The 24,188-nt window shown below is 40.3% G+C and overlaps 1 protein-coding gene across 1 annotated transcript in view; it reads left to right on the top strand.

Moving 5' to 3' along the window:
• LOC133135688 (lysophospholipid acyltransferase 2-like) overlaps positions 1 to 18,551 on the top strand; it is a 48,976-nt gene extending 30,425 nt beyond the window's left edge. Inside the window, exons 4-13 of the mRNA XM_061252886.1 lie at positions 1,406 to 1,501; positions 2,615 to 2,670; positions 4,993 to 5,047; positions 6,342 to 6,525; positions 7,461 to 7,653; positions 9,844 to 9,947; positions 10,193 to 10,257; positions 10,786 to 10,918; positions 12,201 to 12,352; positions 12,830 to 18,551. Coding sequence (XP_061108870.1) covers positions 1,406 to 1,501; positions 2,615 to 2,670; positions 4,993 to 5,047; positions 6,342 to 6,525; positions 7,461 to 7,653; positions 9,844 to 9,947; positions 10,193 to 10,257; positions 10,786 to 10,918; positions 12,201 to 12,352; positions 12,830 to 13,016 — 1,225 coding nt within the window. The 3' untranslated portion in view covers positions 13,017 to 18,551. The remainder of the gene's footprint in view (positions 1 to 1,405; positions 1,502 to 2,614; positions 2,671 to 4,992; positions 5,048 to 6,341; positions 6,526 to 7,460; positions 7,654 to 9,843; positions 9,948 to 10,192; positions 10,258 to 10,785; positions 10,919 to 12,200; positions 12,353 to 12,829) is intronic.
• The last annotated feature ends 5,637 nt before the right edge of the window (positions 18,552 to 24,188 follow it).

Raw genomic sequence — 24,188 nt, 5'->3', positions numbered from 1 at the left:
TCTCTCTGAATAGTGTGAGTCTTAGTTACTTGCTTAATCAGTTCATTTTTATTCCAGCACACTGAGTGAGTCAGATTTACTGCTATATTAAAAGTCTTGGTGCACAACAAATGGCGCGTTGGGAAAGGGTCTGCCCTGATTGGCTGTTGCTTGGCTAGTATTTTTAATCCTGTCTCTTCCTCTGCTTCATGCGCCTTGATGACATATTGCTCGGCTTCCTGGTCTCCCTGGCAGTATGTGAGTGTCACTTAAAGAACGTTCTGGAGCCATTGCCTAGTCCTCAGCTACACAGCCCCAGTCTGCCTGCAGTATGGAGACAGTGCAGCCTGCTGGCGGCTCTGAGTAGTGACACGGCCACGGCCACGGCCACACTGACCTGGGTGTCAGTGCCGAGATGTCCTCTCTGTGAATCAGAGCTGCCCTCTCTGAGGTCAAGGCCGCAGTTAGTGAAAACAGTGGCAGTATAAAGTTTTGGATTTTGTAACATTTTAGTTATTGGGAACACAAAATGCGGCTGTGCCCTGGCCTGGTTGGAATAACCGCCTCTGTGTGTAAACTCCTCCGACCTATGACCCGTGAGGGGATGAGTCCAGATGATGTGCGAGGCTCGTCCATGTCACGGTCATCGTGACAAACGGGCGGCACAGTGGCGTAATGGGTAGCACTGTTGCGTGAGCGGCACGGTGGTGCAGTGGGTTGCCTCACTACAAGGTCCTGGGTTGGAGCCCAGGCCTTTCTGTGTAGAGTCTGTGTCGGTTTCTGTGTGGAGTTTGAATGTCCTCCCCATCTTTGCATGGGTTTACTCTGGGTACTCCGGTTTCCTCCCACAGTCCAAAGACATGCAGGTTAGGGACTACAGATGAAAATGAGCTCATTAGCTAATTCTGGCACTGAAACTGAAAATGTGTATTAATGTAACCTGATAAATAAAGTAAATGTAAAAAATGCCAAACACCTTTGAGAAAGTAGTTTGGTTCCCTAAATAGGCACATTACTCCACAGGAAGTTAAATCTCACTGTACTTTCAATGCCCTCTCATGACTCATGTATTGGGACAAGCTATTCATACGACCCATATGAACCAATCAAAGGAATTGTTGGCCTCTTTATGTCTGGGCTGTTCTGTTAGCCCACTGTGACTTTGAATGTGCAGCAACAGGACAGAATTGGCCTCATCACACAATGGAAAGGTAGTCTCATGGCTGCTGGCTTCATCAGTGGCCCCAAAAGCTGCTCACTGGCTGATATGTACCTCTCAGACGACCAGCATTCACTCTCTCCTGTAGATCAGTCATCTATACTCATCTATACTCCTTCATGGTGAATTTAGCCGAACCCTGTGTTCTCTCCACGGTTCACTCATCCGGTTGCTGCGGGTTCTCTCTCTTCTCCTTTTCTCTCCCAGGTACTGCTTTGTGATGGCACTTGGGTACCTCAGCTTCTGCCAGATAACCCGGGTGTATGTCTTCGACTACGGCATGTACTCCGCCGACTTCACCGGGTAAGTCCTTTTCCACCAGCTGGTGACCCTCCTATGTGAGTCCAGTACTTGGTGTTGGGTTTTAGGTGTTGGATTTTGGATGGCATGGGTCTCACAGGGGTCACTAATGGGGTTGCTGCTCTTCCCTGCTGTAAAATCCAGCTGTCCCAGCTTGGCCAGCTCAAAAATTGAGCTGGTGAAGGTGGCCCTGAGCTGGTCTAGCTAGGTATGACCTGGTCAACCAGATAGTGCTGGTTGCTGGTCTGCCAGCTACCAGCTGTTTCAAAACATACCTTGAGCTGGTCTGAAGTGGAACCAGCTTTTTCAAAACCTAGCTTGAGCTGTTTTCCTCAGCAGGGCTTTGCATCGACCCGCATCGTACCACGTAATTTACACACGTCAGGCACATGGTGCAAAAGCAGGGTGGAAACACAGTTTAGTTTATTCCTGTTATGTTGGGATTGCAAATGACTTTCATTCTTCCAGTGAGTTTTCCTATAATCTACATTTATTTGCCAGTTGATTTTCTTTCAGATGGTAGTTACTTAATCCATCCGGTAAGATTAAAAGAGTTGTCACTACTCTCATTGAAATGCAACTAAATTCAATCCCTGTAAACCTACACAAGGGACAAAGGACTATGCATTTCCTTTCATCCTGGCACTATTACCACAGAGTTGGTAAAGAAATATAATGCTCTCCAAGCAAAATGCAGTGCCTGTGAATTGAGTTTGGCTCTCTTTGATGTATCTAATTATGGCTGTCGGAGTGAAATACAATACGGCCGTCTACTCACTGTTTTCCAACATGTTGATTGTATTTCAGTGTAACGCAAAAAACAATGTCATTACAAAAAGCAATTCACTTGAGAGGAAAAAAATAATACACAGACACAGTGCATTGCATTCCAGGGCATGCTTTATATGTACATGCTTTTCAAAAACAAAATTGAATATACTAAAAGGCATTGTCATGTCATTGCACATGTGTTGCATTTAGTTATGATACTTTATATCTTTTATAGCCCAAAAGAGATAGATATGGCATTCTTTCCTTGAAAGTGTATGTGGAGCCGTGCAGCCGGACACAGTGGCGCAGAGTGATGATGTCATATTCCATCCTGTGATGTTTTAGGCCCATGATGGTCATCACTCAGAAGATCACCAGTTTGGCATTTGAGATTCACGATGGTAAGGAGGCTTTGCACGGAACCAATTTCTTTTTTTTTTTTCAGACAATACTCCACCAAAAGCTCACACGGAGTATGAATCCTCTGACTTTATCAGGCACTGACGTCCACTCAAGTCCAAACAACTTGATCGTCCTCATTCCCTTAGATGGGGAAGCAAATGTTGTACTCTCCGTTCCAATGAACTCTCTTCATTTTCTACATATTGTGTATCTTATACAGCTAGCAACTGCTATTGTCCATTAAGCGTCTCTGTTACTAATCACGTGATCATGTGTTTACATGCATTCTGTTCTTTGTGTTTGCATTTTTATTTTTTCGAATATTTCCCAGGCCTCATTCCAATTCTGTGCTATTCATACAGGTCACATGAAACACTTCCTGTCTGGCAAGCGCTTTCTGACAGTATTTAACGATTCCTGTGAATCTGGTTATGTAATACAGTGGGAGCAATAATTATTTGATACCTTGCTGATTTTGTAGGTTTGCCCACTTACAAAGAATGGAACTGTGTAGAATTTTAACATTGAGAGACAGAATATCACAAAATAATCCACAATAACAACATCATATAAATTTAATAAATTTAATATCATATTTTCACATGAAATAAGTATTTGATCCATAGAACAATAGGACTTAATACTTGGTGGAGAAACCTTTGTTGGCAAGCACAGAGGTCAGACGTTTGTTGTAGTTTTTCACCAGGTTTGCACAGATTTTGGGATTTTGGTCCACTCCTCTTTGCAGATCCTCTCCAAATCCTTAAGGTTCCGAGGCTGTCGCTTGGCAACTCGAAGCTTCAGCTCCGTCCACAGATTTTCGATGGGATTTATGTCCGGAGACTGGCTAGGCCACTCCAGGACCTAAATATGCTTCTTTTTGAGCCACTCCTTTGTTGCCCTGGCTGTATGTTTTGGGTCATTGTCATGTTGGAAGACCCATCCACGACCCATTTTCAGTGCTCTCACTGAGGAAAGGAGGTTGTCGCCCAAAATTTCCTGGTACATGGCCCCATTCATCCTCCCCTCGATACGGTGAAGTCATCCTGTCCCCTTAGCTGAGAAACACCCCCAAAGCATAAGGTTTCCACCTCCATGCTTCACAGTGGGGATGGTGTTCTTGGGGTTGTACTCAGCATTTCTCTTCCTCCAAACACAGCAAGTCGAGTTGATGCCAAAAAGCTCTATTTTGGTCTCATCTGACCACATCACCTTCTCCCAAGCCTCCTCTGGATCATCCAGGTGTTCTTTGGCAAACTTCAGATGGGCCTGTACATCCTTCTTCAGCAGAGGAACCTTGCGCACGCAGCAGGATTTTAATCCTTCACGGTGTAGTGTGTTACTGATGGTTCTCTTCACGACTGCGGCCCCAACTGCCTTCAGGTCATTAACAAGCTCCTCCTGTGTAGTACTGGGCTGAGCCCCAGACCGAGGGAGATTGGCGGTGACTTTGTGTTTCTTCCATTTTCTAATAATTGCTCCAACAGTTGTTAACTTCTCACCAAGCTGCTTGCTTATTTTCTTGTAGCCCATCCCAGCCTTGTGCAGGTCTACAATTTTGTCCCTGATGTCCTTAGACAGCTCCTTTGTCTTGGCCATGGTGGAAACTGATTGATTGTGTGGACAGGTGTCTTTTATACAGCTACATAACGATGTAACGAGTTGACACAGGTGTTTTGGGTAATGAGTTGAGATTAGGAGTGCTTCTTAATGGAAAACTAACTGGTCTGTGGGAGCCAAAATTATTGCTGATTGGTCGGGGATCAAATACTTATTTCATGCAAAAATACGATAATATAGTTATGTACTGTATGTATGTAATGTACCTATGATTAAAATTCTACACCGTTCCATTCTTTGTAGGTGGGCAAACCTACAAAATCAGCAAGGGATCAAATAATTATTGCTCCCACTGTAAATCATAACACTGTATGCCTAAAGCAATCGTATGTGGCATGTGAATGTCATCATACCTAAACAAAGTTCATCTTCACCTCTGCATAGTCAGTGTCTTTAAAAGTCTTTAAGCTCCAAAGATGTCTTGGTCCCTGGGACTGGTCATATTTGTGAGGCCGTTCTGTCGATGTTGTGTATAAGTTGAGGAAATCGCAGACAAGCACGTGTTCTGCCAGCACCAATAAAAAAATATTTTTTTATTTTGAGCATTTTCTGATGTAATTCTCCTCAGTCATTTCACCCAGCACTCCCCCTCTGTAAACTATACTCATGTGCTTTTCAGGTTGAGTCAGGAAAGTGAGTCAGGACGGAGGACATGTTGGATATGAAGGAACTTTTGAGAGTGTTTTTGTCTTGTCTTGCAGGAATGTTCCGGAAGGAAGAGCAGCTCAGCCCAGCTCAGAGAATCCTGGCTGTAAGGTATGTTTTAAAGGTATGTTTCTGGTGGGTTGAAAAAACAGCTTCCCCAGGGAGCAATGGGTTTAAAAATATCATGCCTGGGGTTCAGTTATCATAGATTTACGCATTTCCTTGATGGGAAAGGCTTGTGCAGGACTGCTTGAGTAGCTCCCTGATTCACATAAAGTCAAGTTATATTGCTTACTAGTCTTACACATACTTTCATTTGTATCTATAAGTGCATTTATTGTGATATACAGACCAGCAAAGTAAAGTCCACAGTTCCACACAAGGATTTCATTGTTGCCAAGGCAACAGCATGTTCACATCGCAGCTTGTGACCAGTGTCTGCACAGGAAGGTGTCAGAGACCAAGGGGAATTTGAAGGGGTGATGGAGATGTTGGAAATCAATGAAAACTGTAGTGATCATTAAAAGGCCATTTATGAACAATAAAGTTGTAATGAGCTTAATGGCTATCTTCTCCTCCATTCTCTTCTAGATGTCGCTGTAACAAAGTGAAATGTCATTCTATTATTTAACACTTATTTCTTAACGCTTAATTAGTTACAAAAGTTGGTTACAGGTAAGCACTTAACTGAAACTGCTTACAAAAATGTTAAAGGGCAGGGGGTGTGAATGTATCAGTGTCACAACTTATTATAAACATCATTACATACTGTAAACATGCATAACATTAAGTACAGAAGTAGCACAATAGACTGTGGCGATGTAATATAATTAGTGTTCATGGTGTACTGGAGGCTGCAGGAAAATAATAAACAATTTAAATTGCCTAAACATAAAAAATAAAGTGTATGTTTCTTCATATGTTTCCAAACCATAATGTTTGGCCAGTAATTTCTTATTACATCTTGCGATTGCACCGTTTGTGTGGTAAATAATTTACAGTAAATCCATGGGTCTTCATGACTTTACTTAGCAACCAAAAAAACATACACTTATACGAACACATATATACAATGGGAAGAAATAGAGGTTTTTAGTCTTTTTTTGAGCTCTCAAATCTCCCCACGCAGCCTGCAGAGTACAGTTGACAGTGGCACACCTTCAATGCAATCCAAAAAGAAACCCGCTTCAAAAACCCTTCAGTACTGCCAGGGCCTTAACCGAGGCCTGCCCGCGGTGTGAAAAATGTTGTCTTCTCACCCTGTTATAGATCGACTGCTCTGACACACGTACACCATTATTATTTGCGGATAAATTAACTGTGTGTGGTTCTATTTGTCTCTTTAATTTAATTTGTTGACCTTTTTGGTTAACGATTGTTTTTTTTGGCTCTTTTTACCTTGCAGAAGGATGCCCAGCCTTCTGGAGTACTTGAGCTATAACTGTAACTTCATGGGCATCCTGGCCGGTCCCACATGTTCGTACAATGAATACATCGCTTTCATCGAAGGCAGCTCCTACCACCAGAAACACCCAGAGTCCAATGGGAAAGAGAACGGGAAGTACAAGCAGAGCGACCCCTCGCCAAAGGTACGCTTCCTGCCCTTTGTCTCCCCCTGTTGGCCGGATTTTGTTTGCAGATTGACGGGGTAGGGAAGGGGTGGCACTATGGCACATTTATTACAAGTAAGGACTGTTCTCTGGAAAACAAATCAATCTGATTGCCTATCAGATCACATAATATGTTGATCATTATATTATATTGATTATATTATTTTTATTTACATTTGTAACTTTCCTTAGTCTTTGGAAAAATGCATGTGCATTCATCCTGCAGAAAATAAGTGGAATAAGGATGGAAGTCAGGCCATCTTTGCAATCTTTTTTTTCAGGTCAGGGCCCTTCTTTTTTCATTGCACCCAGGGAATCCTGTGTTGTGTCTATCGCTCATCACTTAGGAACTCTGACTAGTAATGGAAGTCCTGTCAGCTTTTTGTCCACTAGAGGTCACTAGAGACCACCCATTTCTGCCGAGCTTATAACAAAAGTACACAAGCAATATGATAATCATACTTCAATCACGCCTCTCCCAATATGGACCATTCATTACCCTGGTCAAATTTGATCTTTCTTGTATGTCTGCAAATTACAAGTTTTATACCTGGGGGGTAGATGTAAGATTTTCTTTTTTTCTTTAAAAGTATACAATAACTGCTGCAATAAATCAATGCCCACATTCACCACCTTTGTTGAGGAAGTGACTCTCACACTAGTTTAAATACCCTGCTTTTGAAACCCACAAAGTGAGAAAAAAATCTGCCGTTTGGTTTTAATGACTCGTAAGTTCGCATTAAACCCTCTTATAAAGTTTGGCCTTTTGGCGTGATCTTGGTGTATTTTGCCAGAGAGCTGAAAATGAATATTGAGCTACAATGAGGTGTGGTGACCATTTAGCATACAGTGGGCTGGGGACCTTACTGTCTTCCAAAAACTGGTCCATAATCACTTCTCTTCCTCTCTCACAGAAAGATGTGATCTACAAGCTGTGCACCTGTACCATCTCCCTGCTGGTGTACCTGTTTGTCTTCAGGATATGCCCAGTGGAACGCAACGTTGAGGACAGCTTCATCTCGACCACACCCTTCTATGGCCAGGTCCTCTACCTCTATGTCTCCATGCTGGCCACCAGACCCAAATACTACTTTGTCTGGACTCTTGGTATGTGCACTTCCTGCTTTTCCTGGCTCTGTACAAAATATTTAGTAACATGACATTTCAGGGTGGTTCTACAGGAAATGAAACCCCAGAGGAAGAGATTGATGCTGGGAGCTTTTGTGTGAACTTTTTTTTTTTTTGGTTTTCCTACCATAGCAAATTATGGGTAGCTTGCTGCCGATAACTTGTCCATTAGCTAACAGTAGGAAAATGACAACCGTAATTTTGTAGAAAACTGTGAATTGCCTTCAGCATGCCCAGTTGTAAAAAGTAGGAAAATATAATGGGTTTGAAAGAAATGATACACCGATTACAGAAAATTGTCCATTAAGGAATCCTTGGCCTAAAATTCTCCAGTTATTAGAGGAAGAGAGGTAGCACATTCACATGTCAATTCATGTTCACATAACCCATTTAGTAGCTGTGGTATGTTCTTGTTGGCTGTAACGTAAACTCACCATGTTCCGAACACCAAGTTATCTCCCCATGTTATGAACAGTGCAGCTTTCATGACAAATACCTAAAAAAAAACTTCCAGATCAGCTTTGGTTTTTGGGTGTGTGTAAAGTATAATTTCTTTTTTCATAGACACTTGGCACAAGTCACATACCCGATCCATTTCAGCATACAGTGACATGGTAATAGTGCTCCACTGTAACATGTGCATGTGACATGCACGGTCAAATTCACTTCAATCAAAGTGTTTTAGTGTCTGAGGTAGTCGAAAAGCAACCATAATCATAAATCATAAATCATAAATTCCTCAGGAGAAAGACAACCATTGAACAGACGTTAACTACTGGTGAAAGCGGCCATTTTATCGTGTTCTGTTCAGTGAGTTTACATTAGCGGAGTCTAAATAAATAATTGGCTGCATGGAGTGCAATGTATTTGGCTGTCAATCAGCAAGGGTTTTGGGAAGAGACAGTTTCATCTAGCATCAGTGCCTTAAGAGTTATTACATGACCATGTTACTTTCAGTACCAATCAGCAAATCTGAAGATACATTTATGAATAAGTGTTTTTCATCTCCCCCTGTATAAATAAGTCGACACAGAGGTACATTTCAGATGTGTTAAATCTCATAATGCAAATCGATAAGGCTGTTGACTTGTGTTATTGCACCTCCGCTGTGGAACTGCAAGTAAAATGGCTTTCCTTGAGCCGCTGATTTGTGCACTTTGATAACAATCACTGTCCTTGATATGTTACATTACATTACATTACATTAATGGCATTTGGCAGATGCTCTTATCCAGAGCGACGGACAACAAAGTGCATACCCATAACCAGGGATAAGTGCGCTGAAAGACCCTAAAGGGAAGTACAATTTCATCTGCTACCTGTACAACAACGATAAGGACCAGGGCCTATTGATTTTTTTTAACAAACAAATAAACAAACAAGCAACAAAGCAAAAGTGACCAAACTTAACTAGCCAAACACTGCTTACCTAGCCAAACTAAAAATACCGATACACAAAAAAGTAAATCACAGAAAGACTACAATTAAGGTTCACAGGGAGGTAGGGAGGGACGGGGAGAGGTGCTGCTTGAAGAGGTGCGTCTTCAGTTTGCGCTTGAAGGTGGGAAGAGATTCTACAGTTCTGACCTCAAAGCGGGAGTTCATTCCACCACCGTGGAGCCAGAACAGACGGTAGTCGTGAGCATGAGGTGGAAGTTCGGGAGGTGCCAATTGGCCTGTGGAGGCTGAACGAAGAGGTCTGGCAGGGGTGTAGGGTCTGATGATTTTTTGAATATGTAGCATTGCTAAAATATTTACTTTCCTTCCTTTTTTAAATATGATCTGTATACCGTTTGCTTGTCCACACAGTGGTTTCATATGCATTGAGGACCTATTGGGTTGTATGTGTGTGTGATTTCAGTGGTGTTGGACTGAGTCCACTGTATTCCCTGCTGTAAAATCCAGCTATGCCAGCTTGACAAACCTGAAAAATTAGTGCTGGCAGCCTGTCTGTTCCAAAACATACTGTAGCTTCAGCTGGTCAAACTGTCAAGCTGGGAGCTGGTCTGATCTGGTCAACCAGCTGCTGTACCAGATGTTTCAAAACCAAGCGTGAGCTGTTTTTTTTCCACCTGGTTTTCAATCTGTGAGTATTGTGTGAGCATTGTAGATTGTGGGAAGGGATGCTTTGCTCTAATTATTGCTTTTTCCTGTGTTTTCTTTTAACAGCTGATGCCATTAACAATGCTGCTGGGTTTGGTTTTAATGGTTATAACAAAGATGGCACACCCAGATGGGATTCGATATCAAACTTGAGAATACTGGACATTGAGGTGAGACTAAGTCAAATGAACTCTTTGATTTCTCTCCAACCCCCCCCCCAGCCCCCCGCCCCCCCACCCCCATTGTCTGTAGTGTTACCGATGAGGACAAAATACAAACACAGTATTTATGTTCTCCAAATATGTTTAATGTTGAAAATGTTTCTGCCTCTAAAGGTATGGCATGACTACAGTTGATGAAGACTTTTTATTTTATTGTTCAGTTACTGATTTATTAATTTTTTTACTGTTTTCAGTTTGCCACCAGCTTTAAGATGTTCCTGGATAATTGGAATATCCAGACTGCACTTTGGCTCAAAAGGTAAGTGCTCAGCAGTAGGGTGTTTAGCAAAAATGTGTTCAGCAGTCAGATTTACACCAGTAAGGTACTGTATACAGCAGATGTACTGTATTGTGATATATACTGCAGGTCTACAATATATATCACAATTGTGACACAAGAACATGGTTCAGTGCTGTTGTTCTGTGGGATTAACTGTGCTTCCCTGTCAAATCTGACTGTTGCATAGAGTTTCTGCATTGTGCATTTGGCTTGACAGAACTATATTGTGTTATCAGTTTGTCAGTGCTGTGTAGAAACTCTGTACTGTGCTCTCAGCTTGCCAGTACTGTGTTGTCTTAATTTTCACTGTGCTACTGAATTAATTCAAATTCAAATCAAAAGTACTCACCATGATGTACAATGTGGTTGTTCTCACTCCCACTTTCTCTGCCTAAAAGAAAATAGCTTGTCGAATAAGTTGACATTCTGTTGCACCTGTACTGTCTGTAGGGTTGATGACTGAAGGACAAACTAAATGAAAACTGAAAACGTCTTCGCTGTCCACAGGGTGTGTTATGAGCGCTGTCCCTACAACCCCACAGCGGCCACGTTTGTGCTTTCTGCCATGTGGCACGGGGTGTATCCTGGCTATTACCTCACCTTCCTCACTGGCATCCTGATGACCATGGCAGCACGAGCGGTGAGATGCCACCTAAATACAGCCACACTGCAAAACCAGATCGGCACGCACTGCAAAACTACACACTGCAAAACCAGATCGGCACGCACTGCAAAACTACACTGCAAAACCAGATCGGCACGCACTGCAAAACCACATCACTGCAAAGTCACATCCCAGCACACACACTGCAAAACTACTATTCTATGGATGAAGGTTTCTGCAGAATGACTTCAAATTCTTATGAAGTGTTTTTCCATGTCGAACAATGGGGAAAAAGTATGAGGATTGAAATGCACGTTCTTAAAAAGGTTTAAGAGGTTTGAATCTTAGACAGTCTGCCCAGTGGTGAGAACATGTTGTTTGACGTACAGAAGACATTATATATGGCTCTAGTAGTTGTAAGATCTGTGCTGATACACCTTGATGGATAGCAGGCTGATGTTAGCATTAGGGCTGATCTATTTAATTTCCTGTCTTTTGAGGCTTTTAGAAAATGCAAACATTTCACTTAAAACTTAGTTTTTTGTGATTAATTTCCTATTCGGCTCACTTGCCAACATTAACTACAGTTAAAGAAAATCTATACCTGCAAGCCCTTCCTCCCCATTTCCTATACGTGGATGCTATCTGCTAAAATTAATTTAAGTCAAATCTTGAGACGGCAACTGTTTGCAATTAACACGGTATTTGCATTTTAAGATGCGTCTTGCTAGCACGATTGCATTGTTCTCTCGTGAAATATCAGCCAGTCAGCTAGTTAGCTAACCAGCAAGGTACTTTTAAAAGCCTAACTGTTGGCTAGCTAGCTAGTTAGTTAATTAGCTGGCATGAGCATTGCCACTGCCATTTCTTTCTTGTAGCTACAGCTAGCTGGCTAGCCTAGTTAACTCACTTTGTTGGTGATTATGACTAGCCTAAAAAACTAACATAGCTGGTGATTTGGCTAACATTATACGTTTTCTGTTTATGTACATCAACCTAGCTGGTCTCTATTTGGTGACCCTCACTTCACGGTATCCGACACTTTTTCGCAAATTAATTGCTTGCCACTTTGGACAGGCAGTGAGACTGGCTGCATCTATGTTAGGATTATGTCTTCCCATGTTAAGTCTAATTGTCAAAGGTCTAATTCAAATTTAATGAATTTGTTTTTTCAGTTTGGTTGATTCCATTGAATCATTAATAAAGCACTGTACAGTAGTAAGAGCATTTCAGAAACTTGTGTCTAACCCCCCTCTCCCATGCAGTCGATACATTTTCATGGTCTTTTTAACCGTACTATCTTCTGATTTATGTTCAGATCAGGCAAAACGTCAGACACTACTTCTTGGGTTCAGCGACACACAAATTGATCTATGATGTCATCACGTGGGTGGGCACCCAGATCGCCATATGTTACACAGTTGTGCCGTTCGTACTCCTGGCGGTGGGACCTTCGCTAAAGTTCTACAGGTGAGCTCCAAAAACCCATTTCACCCACGGTCACATGATAGCAGCAATCGGCTTGAACGTAAACGTCCATCTTTTGTCATACGTGCTAACATTAAGGAACATTTTTCTAGGAATGTTAGTGTTAGTTAGAATATCCTGTTGTCTGAACTGACATATATTTAAAATATTACACCCCTTTCCTTCTTTTCTTCCCTTGTCTTTTCTCATCCGTCCCTATATCCGTTCTCCTCCTCACCTGCTTTCGTTCCTGGGGCAGCTTGTAGTTTAGTTGCTAAGGTACATGACTGGGTCTTGGAAGGTTGGTGTTACAAGCCCCAGTGTAACCATGATTAGATCTGCCCAGCTGTTGGACCCTTGAGCAAGGCCCTTAACCCCGCATTTCTCCAGGCGGGATTGTCTCCTGCTTAGTCCAATCGACTGTAAGTCACTTTGGATAAAAGCATCAGCTAAATAACTGATGTAATTCCCTCTCCCCAGGTCGTGGTACTTCTGCATCCACATCATGTGTGTGTTGCTGGTGCTAGTCCTGCCAGTGAAGCCCAGGCACTTGCGCGAGAAAGAGCAGCAGAACAGCCTGCATCAGGCCCCCTGCCTGGAGGACGTGACCCAGAACAGCCACGCTGCCACGGACAACAACTGCAACCAGAAAACAAAGAGCACATGAGGCCCGTGCTGACACTTTTCCATTGAAAACAGTTGTGCCCAGCTTCTTTCTTAAAAGACAAACTTGGCTGACGGACAAACTTAACGAACCAACGGAAAACGTCAACCTTTCAGTAGCAACAACGCTCGAGAGCGATCATGTTTTTGTCTTGAGAGAGTAGAGCGCGTAGCGCCGTGACCGAGCGAAGCCAACCTGCAAGAATTCAACAAGTAATAATAACAAAAAAATCTGTATGGGATAACGGTGGACTGCCGGTCTGGAGAGGAATGCTAACTGACTTACTGAAAAGGAAAAGAAGTTGCCTTAAACCCTCTATCCGCAGTCAGGTGCGGTCTTCAGTACAGTTGGGTTTTTCCCAATGGGAAAAACCACAGCGCTCCCTAACCGATCCAAACCCTTGTAGCTGAGGGTGCTGGTATGTCTGGTGGGTAACAGTTTTTAGAGGGTTTTGGTCAATGTGGAAATACACTATCACCTCCATTAGAAGATAATTTTAAAAAAAATAGGAAATTGTAAAAGAAAAATACATTTAAAATTGCTGGATGCCAATCTCCTCGAATAGGCCTTAGGTTATCCTACTCTTTCGTTTGGTTGATGTGAAGTTAACTGTTCCCAAGCCAAGAGGTCTTTCCATCTGTCTGCTCATATCTGCTGCTTTCTTCAGAGTATGTGTGTTCCTCAAACAGTGGCTTGCCATAATTAAGTGTCTGTGCCCTGGCATTTCAGTGCAGTGTCAGTTTTAAGGCATGGGCATGGGCCCTATGGTATAGTTTCCCTGAAAATCGCCTATGGCAGATGAAGAATTGAAGTGTGACACTGATTTGTAATTCCTTGACTGAAATGTTTGATGATTACAAACCATTGTTGCATCTTTTCTCCATTTGTAATTCAATTTTGATGTAACTGGTTTAAAAGGGCTTTTTTGATTTTGGGTTTGGGATTAATTTGCACAGGTTCCTTCAGGATCCCTGAATCTTGCCTGCCTTTCCTTTCCTGGTTTAGTTTGCGTCCTCCTCTCAGATTGCACAAAGGGATATTTCTACACTTGATATTCAAATTGGTCTTCAGTGATTTGTTTGCTGTTTATTGTAGACCGACTGTCGTTTGACTGTATGTGTAGTATATTTAATGAGAAATAGTTTTTGAACCTTTTAACCTTTCAATTTTGCACAAGTATTCTAAATATGTTTAAACAGGCAAATTCTTGGCTAAATTGACAATAATCTCTATAATTTGGCTGACAAATGAGAAATGCTAGCAGTAATATCCCATCCTACCTGTAGATGGGCCCTGGTGAGGTTTTATACGAAAGGCACGATTTTTCTGTTTTTTAAAGAATGTTCTTGAAACATGCTGATTGTCCACCAGCTGTCACTGTAGAACCCACATTTGAATAATAATAACCAGGCTCACATTTAAACTGGGACTGCTCCTGCTTTTCTGAAAATGGCAAAAAGGTATTTATCAGAATCATGTGCCTGTGCATCATTGGCCTTGATGAACTGTGAACTGACAAAGCTGATATTTAAAAAGAATCTAAAAATTTTTTTTTTTTTTAAATCCATATTGTTTTATTCTCTCGTACAAAAACAATAGAATAACATCCACTTTAAGGTTACAGATTGGGTGGATGCAGACAAGAAAACTTGAAAATGAATATTGTGAATATTACACAATTATACTCTACGTACCCGTTTTAAATGTTCGATTAAATAACTGAGTGACCCAGTACAGTGTACATCTTAATAAGCATTATTTTCCCTTAATCTAAGGACCTTAATCTTACATGCTGCTTGCTTTTTACAGTATTGAGCCATACTGTAAATTCAGGAGAATATTTTGTAAAGATTTAAAATGCAGTGAGGCGATTTTTATCAACTGAAAAATGTCTTATTGTCTTCATTTCTGCTATGACAGTGGCAAGACTAGCTAAATCTGGCACGGATGTTCGGCAGTGGCAATTTGTGTGCAAAAAGGAGCAGAGGAACGGTTCTATTTTGTAACTGGTTTCCTTTCAACAAACCATTTTATTATAAATATAGATTTATTGTTTGTAATGTACATTGGCGTATGCAAAGTATTTGGAAATTACCTTTCCGAATACTTTTGGCTGCTTTTTGTTCTGAAAGTGAGAAGGGTTCCACTGAATTATGGGTAAGATTTCGAGGAGTCTGATGGAAAGGTTGTGCAATATTGATGCCCTGAAGCCCGTGGTGTCATTTTTATGAGACCTCCCATGCCGTCCCCTTTCATCCTGACGCTCCGGCCCAGCTTTTCTACAACACTCATTTCTTTTGCAAGAATCGCTGCAGCATTTTAGAATGCTCCAAGTTTAACTGAGATCCCTGGGATGCCACTGCCGCTCTCTAGTCTCCTGCAGAAAGCAGTACATGCTTGCTGCGACTGGCAGGCTCTACCATGCAAACATAAAGTGGCATGCGGAAATCAGTGTGACTTGGAGGGTGAATATGCGTGTAGTGTGAAACTTACTTTTATTTTCGTGGGCCAGGATTGACCTGTGGCCTTTGCCATGCGGCCCTCAGAGCTTTGAGGTTTAGGTGTCTCTTTCAGAAGCTCATCCAGGGTCCACAATTATCCTATTTGTTCAACAGATATTCAGCTGTGTGCACCTAGATTCTGTTTCTACATTGTCAAAGCTAAAAGTGCTCTGATTGGTAGTAATTTATGAATATTCATAAAAGACTTCAGTTTCAAATTCAGATCGGTCATAGCTAACACAACGCGATAACACTGAACGTTACCAGGAAGGAACATGTAGCTGACTGTCCTTTTTAACAGTCTCCAGAGAGACCTCGTTTTGCACAAACTAGCTGATTTTGCTAGTTTTTGCTGTCTTTGCTGCCATTATTGCCACAAAGCTGTCACTGCAATACTCCAAACGTTCTTTTGATAACCCAAGGGATATTTAAGGCTGCTCAGGTTTTTAAGCACACAAAAATATTTTCTCAATGTAGAAATGTTTGTTTAAAAAAAACAACAAAGAATTGAAAAAAAAAATCTGAATAAATGACAGGACCAACATGTCTTCTTTAGCAAACCTCAGCATGTTGGATGCAGTTTGAACCTTCGGACAGAAAGTTCCCACATCCTCTTAATCAACTTTTCACTTTTCCAGTCCAGTCATAATGACTGAAGACTTTACACATTTTGCTTTGGGTGTCCATTAGGAGAACTGGTGCCATTTCTTGTGAACAGGACAATGATTTCACCGCTCAAGCCAGCAGATAAATGTAACCTCCACTGTACGAAGTGCCAAACCATTTGTGGTGTACTGTGTCCTGTGTCCTGTGTGTGTCTGTGTGTGTGTGTGTGTGTGTGTGTGTCCGTGTGTGTGTGTTTAAAAAAAAAAAAAGGGGGGTGTAAGTAAGACTTACTGAAAAGATGTGTATTTCCTGTAAAAGTAGATAAAATAAAATAAAGTTATTTTTTTAAATGCTTAGTAATAGATTCAGAAAAGAAGAGACGCTCCCTCTTTTTTGCACTTTTTTCAGTCGGGTCAGTATTGTAGAGATAAATAGCAGGGAATTCTGGGAATATATTAAGGGATGAAAAAACCAAAACACAATCGTGTGCGGATCACGTTCTCATTTTTTCCACATTCTCTTTTTTTCCTCTAAAGATGGGGCGACAAAATTCTGCCACAGTTGGGGAGAAAAAAATAGGATTGAATGCAATGTGTTTTCATTGCAGCTTAACGATGAATATGTACATTCAGTGTATGCTTTGAAAGTGCCGACAATTTGCAGGGTTTTATTGTTCAGAAATGAATCGCTAAATCTAAGATCCCAAGAAATCTGCTTCAGTAATCATGCATATATATGTGCATATATACAGTCAGTGATCACTTTATTAGGTAGACCTGTATACCAGCTTGCAGCCAAACATGTGGCAGCAACTAAATGCATAAAAGCATGCAGATGTGGTTAAGAGGTTTAAGTATCTCAGAAACTGGTGATCTCCTAGGATTTTCACGCACAAGAGTCTCTATAGTTTGCAGAGAATGGTGTGAAGAACAAAAATTATCCAGTGAGCAGTGGGCAAAAACACCTTGTTAACAAGAGACGTCAGTCGAGAAGGGCCAGATTGGTCACAGCTGACTGGCAGGTGAACGCAACGCAAATAACCACAGCTAACCACAGCTACAGCAGCAGAAGTCTAAAAAATGAATAAAGTCTAATAAATACCTAATAAAGTGCTCATTGAGTGTACATATGATATGTATATAAAATGCGATTCCAATTCAGCCTCTTCTGTGTCCAGACTTGCATCCATTAATCACACTGAAACACCATTTAGGGATTTATTTATGCCGTTTGGATGCTAGCTATATCAAGTGTTTCTCATCAGTTTTAACCTGATCTCACCATTCTGGGACTCTGAAGGCCCAAAGCAGTTGTATTAATCGGTCTGGTATTACAAAGTTTCACTTCATGTACTATGTCTGTCTGTCTGTGCTTGCATGTACGTGTAGTATGTGTGTATGTGTTTATGCACCTGTGTGTGTGTAGAGGTCTGTACTGATAAGATTGCGGTTCTGAACAGGCTGCCACTGTGGATGTGACCGTAAGAGTTGTATTGTAGGTACGGATGTACCTGTGGTGTGAATATCCTTTCAAGTGTGGTTGGAACCATTGTCTTCCCTCTCACAGAACAATAGAGGTTTAATGATTTACATTTACAGCATCCCTGTTGTCCTTACCCCTTTTCTAAATGACCGCTTATTAGAAGCCCCAATTTTCCAGTTGCTGTCACCCTTTAGGTTCAGAATTTAGAGCCATACCAATTGATAGTCCCAGACACATTTACTTGGGCATTTCGATTAGCCTTGCCAGTCATGTGTGTATTTAATGATCAGCCATCCCATAGAAAAGAAACACCGGAAAAAGAGCACTGTTTCATTTTTTTTTTCTTTCCTTTGTTTGCTTGGCTAATCTCTAGAGTTGAATCAATGTTTTAGAAATATGAAATTGATTGGCGGGTGGAGGGATCAAACTTACTCTATTTTAGATATGCATACTGATTGATAATAACAACTAGTGGATTGTAAGTGATTCTAACCGCTTTGGGAAAGTACCACACAAACGGTTATGCCATGTTCTTGTTTACTTTTGGGGTTTTTTTGTTATTTTTTTTGGCAGTGGTTCTTGACCAGGGTTCTGAGAATGACTTCACAATTAACCAAATTTGCCTTTTCTCAGTTGACCTGACTGTTTTTAATTTTTAATGTTATTGTGTTTTTGGAATACATTTATTTTTAAAACGAGTGACAGTTTAATCATATTTACAAAAAAATGTATTGTGGTGATGGTGTGTATGCTCCAAAATTGTCACTTTTGTCAACACTGTGATACATTAATCACTGTTTTATACTTTATAGTAACAAGGCTTTGTAACATTGTAGTGGCTGTAATGGGGGCATTTGTACCTCTTTTGTCTACATGTTTCATTTGTATTCTGGACATTTGTTGGTGTATGTGTTTCTTGGCAGTACTGATTAAACCAGCTCATACAGAGTTTCACCATTTCATCTTTTTCTACAAAGATCTCCCTGTATATACCTTAAAACAACATTACACACAATCAATTAATGCCAATTTTCATTTTTGTGAATAAACACATTTTTGAGCTGCCAATAGAATTACATGGGGATTGGGTTTACCTTAGTGAATCCTTCAGATCATTGAACAATTGTGGTTCCTACTGTATACTATATGGCCTACTAACTTGTCAAATGTAGCCCATTTCAGAATCAGGCCTGCAGGACTATGATAGTGGGGGACTAGGTTTGCTTAGGTTTGGGATGGGATTAGGGCTAGAATATAGTGTTAACTGGTTGTGTTTCATATCTATTTAGTGATGTCAAACCTAATCTTTCAAGGATAAAATAATTTTCCTTTACCAAGCTTCTTATAGATGTACAGTATTTCCTTGTGTTGAATCTAATCTTAAATCTGTTGTCATACTGTATGTCTACATGTTGTCTTGCTGCATGTATTTTAAAACAACCATTTTTCTGCAATATTCTATTCAAATGTTTTCAGGTGTAATAAGAAAGGAAAGAAGAGAATACATTTTAATATAATTTAATGGAGAAGAAGTAAATAATATATCTACCTTACCCACAGTAATGAATCATGCAGTGTATAAAGTCCAGCAACTGGCCAAAATTGCTATTGGCCTTCAAGGCATAGGATGAGTTTAGATCAGTCGAGTTTCATTGGGTTATTGCTGCTTTTTATCTGCACAAATATATGCAAGCTACCTACAGGTTACAGATTTTGTCGTTGAGAGATAAACTATTTTGCACTAGCTCACTTCCTCCAGTTCTTATGCTGTAGATTCTGCTGGCTTGTAGGGAAGTTTACATACAATGAATACAAATACATTGCCAACAGTGCCCTGTGTGTGGGTGCAGGGAATATAGAAATTCTAAATCAAGGTTGAGAACTGCAGTTTCTCATCTTTCAGTATTTACAGTAGCTATTCTGCACATTTGTTTCAATCTGGGGTGTAAAGACCGAATCATACAAATCATACACAGCTAATCATGTTTGCATCTTGAGTGAAGTTGGCTACACGTAGCTAGATGGATAGCATGTGTGCTGTATAAAATTAAATTCATACATAATGGGCCAGTTAATTATACCCATCTGTAAAACAGATTGCCAGTCTATTGTTAATCCCATTTACCTGACTAAGGGTTAGATGGATTCCCAGATGGATTAAGCCTAGTCATAGACTATAGAAAAAATTCCTCCATTTAAAAAAAGTTTTTTTTTAGTCTAGTGACGTGTGTTTTCGTCATTTCCCCTGTAAGATTTAGTAATTACTTTCTACTTTGGTTACCAATACTACCAATTTATTGATTTAATGCATGACATTCTCACAGTACATCATAGTATATGACTATGTTCGAATCATTTCATTCTGCTTAACACTGCTGCTATCAAGTACACACACATCAACTGAAAAGAAGCATGCAACTCTCCTGGGCTGTAGTGAACAAGTAGTGTTCTCTCACAAACCCAATAGATTGTGATGAATGATGATTACCCATTGGGCCTGCCAATGAGCCCTTTGGTCTTTAAGGGTTTAAATAACAGTGACATGTCAGTTGGAAGTACTTAAGACTTCTATAAATCCAACACTGAGCACAAACATGCTTACAATCTTCAGTAAAATTACATTTTTATCTCTATGCATTACTTTAAAGTGACAGTGAAAGCAACTTTGGCAGCTGTATAGTGAACAGTTTAATTCAAGTGTTCCATCTTGTAGGTTATTGAAAACATCCCTCTGTTTTCCCTCTGCGGTGATAATCCAATTCCTCCTGCAGGTGGCAATGCTGTCATTACTTTTAGACTGGCTCAAAAAGTAAGCAAGGATTTCTACCAGGTCATTTGCCATTACTGAGCTAACCAGTGCTTTCTTGCTTGGTACAATGTACAAACAGTTGATTTTGACACACCTATTTAAAAAATAAATTAATAATAAATAAATAAAATGAGTCTAATGATGGTCTGCTTTACTAGCATTTACACTTATTTGGTCCTCATTTTGTGACTACAAATGCAGATGGCACACCTGAAATCAACTCTAGACCTGTTGCTAGCTCTTTTATGAGTGAACTAATGATGAAACTTAACACACCCGTCCAGGAAACATTTGAGCAGCCAATTGCTAAATTACTTTTGGTCCCCTCTAATTTAAGGGACTATATATAAAGACAGCAATAATTCCTACACTGTTCACTCAAAATGGATGTACGAAAACAACAAAAAGCCAGCTAGCTAACTAGCTAGAAAACAAGAAAATAAATGAAAGCTGTTCCCAGCCTCTATTCCTCAATGTTTCCTCTGTTGTCAGTGCTTTTGGCACTGTGACTGGTGTAGCTAACATCATAATTTCATTATTTTCAATTACTTGGACAATAGCATGCTGTGACAAAGTTGTGAATACCTTTAGACACGATCACAACTACTGTTTTTCTCTTTATATTAAATACTTAACGTTAGCTAATCTTCAGTTCACAGTGACAGCTGTTGCTATGTTAGCTGTGTGTTATTTCTGCACAGTGCACCAGAACCAGAAGTCGACCCCATGCAACAGGCCATGCAAAAATGGGTAGTGATGGTTAGCATGCTGCCGCTGGCTGCCGGGCTTAGATTGAGATGTCATTTCAGTGCCGCCATACAGCTTATCCTCTAGACTGATTGCACTTTTCTTTTAATGAAGCCCTGCATCTTTTATGGATGATAATCATCTTTTTGACACCAAAAGAGGGAAATGTTAGAGGGAGAAGTATCTAAAGAAGTATATTTTTTCAATTAGAAGGCCATATGAAATAAAGTGCTATGGACTGCTGAATACACTATTGTTTTCATATAATGGATATATCTATACAACTGTTTTCTAGTATTATGCCTTTCATATCCTAACCCATTTCACATCTATATTCAAAATGAAAGAAAAGTATTCTCGTTTGAATGTGCCTTTTAGCTGACTTTAGAAAATACAATTTGTACAATATATTGCCTTGCGCAATGCCATTAGGGATACTATGTCATGCAACTGCTATTGAATATACTGTGAATGCAATTTTATTGTACAATATATGCAATGAAATTGAATTCCAATGACTGCTGACTCACATTGGAGGATTGAGGATACACCACCTACTGCCTGCCCCAAGACACAAGCTTGTACCATCATTATTTCTGCCACTGTCCCCCAACTCAACCTCTCCCCTCTGTATAGAGCTTAGAACAATCTTTGCCTTTCCACCTCTATTAAAATGCAGAAGTAATAATTATTTCTGAGTGGGAGAAACTTGCAGAAATTGATCTTTCTTGTGCAAGGACAGAAACAAAATGTTCACAACTTATTGTCTGTATTTTCAACTCAATGGCTCAAATATTTCCTCAAAATTTAAATGTTTTTGCCCTGTTTAGCTAACGTAACATAACATAATGGGGATAACAGGCCATTCAGCCAAGCAATGCTCAGCTTTTCTTACCAATATCATGTATCTACTGCTAAGTCTGCCTAAAAGCTCTGGTATCAAGCATCTTATCAATCCTGATCTTGAAAACCCCAAGTGTTTGCCTCCACTACATGTCCTGGCAAGCTGTTCCAAACAATGACCACTCTGTGCAAAATGTATCCTTTGCCAAGTTCCATTTGTGCCCCCTGTTCTGCTAACCAAGCTCACCCTGAAGAATCGCCTGTAGTTCACTTTATAACTGTATTCACTTTTGTCTTTTATACATGGAATCATTCTGGTTGCACTTCTTTGAACCTTTTCCAGCGCCTCTATATTTTTCTTGTTGTGCGGTCCCCAGAATTGCACGCAGTATTCTAAGCATGGTCTGACAAGAGTATTGTATAAGGTGAATATAACTTCCTTAGATTTATATTCAATACTCATGGCTATGTATCCTAGCATCCTGTTGGCCTCTTTTTTTTTTTACTGCTATAGCATATTGACTAGATAGAGCCTGAAAGACTTTGATCAACTATTACCCCCAAGTATTTTTCAACTTGATTTTAAATTTGTATCAACCATCAAGTAACCCTGCCTTATGTTTTTATTTCTCACATGTAGAACTTTCTTTTATTTATTTATATTGAATTTTATTTGCCAGGTTTCTGCCCACTTCTGGATTCTGTTTAAATCTTCCTGGATTACTTTAGTAGATTCCAAAGTCAGTTTCACTGTCTCAAGGTCATTTATGTAAATGAGGAAGAGCAGTGGTCCCCACACTGATCCCTGCGGAACTCTCACTTCTCATGATACCCTGCTCAGATAAGGTCCCTCCTACAATACTACTACTTTGTGTTCTATCCCATAACCAGTTCTGAATCCACTCTAAAATGGCTCCTATAATGAGTTTGTCATGCAGCACCTTATCTACCGTAATGTTTTTTGGAAATCGATCAGAGCCCTACTAACATCAAAACACTTGGTAGCTTCCTCAAGGAATAGCAAATGGTTTGTTAGGGATGACCTACCCTTACAAAACCATATTGGCTGTCCCTTAGAATGTTATTATTTTCAAGAAATAATTCCAGTTTGTATCTAATGATAGATTCCAGTATTTTACATGTGATGCAAGTTAAACAGACCTATAGTTACCTGGATCAGTACTGTCCCCTTTCTTATATATTGGATCTATATTACCTTGTTTCCAGTCATCTTGTAATTCTCCAGTTTCTAAATAATGTTGAAAAATACTTGTCAGTGGTTTAGTAATGATCTCACTTCACTCTTTAAGTACCCTTGGGAATATGTCATCAGGGCCTGCTAACGTATTTGTATTTAGTTTATGTACAAGTTAATTTATCTAGTACTTCTTTATCCCCTATTTTGAATATGCCTTCCAGCCTATTAGTAATCTCCTTGTTGGTAAAACTCTCAAATAAGTAGCCATTTAAGGCATCAGCATTTTCTTTACGATTATACAGCAGTGCTCCTTCTTAATGCACTTAACCTCCTCTTTAACATTTATTTTCCTACTACAGTACATTTAGAAGCTTTTCAAATAGCCTTTTGGCTAACATATTGACAGTGGGATTGACTGGCCCTTAATAAATAATGATTCATCACTTGAAGTTCCTTTTTAGTTGCTTTTGGTTCAGTCTTTAGCTGATCACACACAGGATGGAAAATCAACGTTTCTTTTCAACCTGAGGTCCCTGGGTTCATTTGGGTCCTTCTGAACACAAAGCACATTCCATATATGTAAAGAAAATGTGGTTTCATGTCAATTTTGTCGATGCACTGTGGTGCAAGAGTGAAAAAACAAAACATTTTCAAGGAAAGCAAGTAGTAAATGGCCTCATTTTGTGTTTTCCCCATCTAGAGGGATGATGGAAATGTGATTTCTATTAGGATAGCGGTTGACTCACAGTCATGAATTTCATCAGCTGTTTTGCAGTGTGGACAGCACAGTGGTGTAGTGGATAGCACTGTTGCCTCACAGAAAGTCTCTTTTGATGTGGAGTCTGGATGTTCTCCCCATGTCAATGTGGGTTTCCTCTGGGTACTTCCTCAGACCAAAGATATGCAGGTTAGGTTAATTGGAGCATGTGTAACTGAATGGTGTCTGAGCCCTGTGTTAGATTGCCGATTCCTTCCGAGTTTCTTTTGCC

The sequence above is a fragment of the Conger conger genome, chromosome 1, assembly GCF_963514075.1.
Source record: "Conger conger chromosome 1, fConCon1.1, whole genome shotgun sequence".
NCBI lineage: Eukaryota > Metazoa > Chordata > Actinopteri > Anguilliformes > Congridae > Conger > Conger conger.
This window is presented reverse-complemented; position numbering and strand designations above follow the sequence as displayed.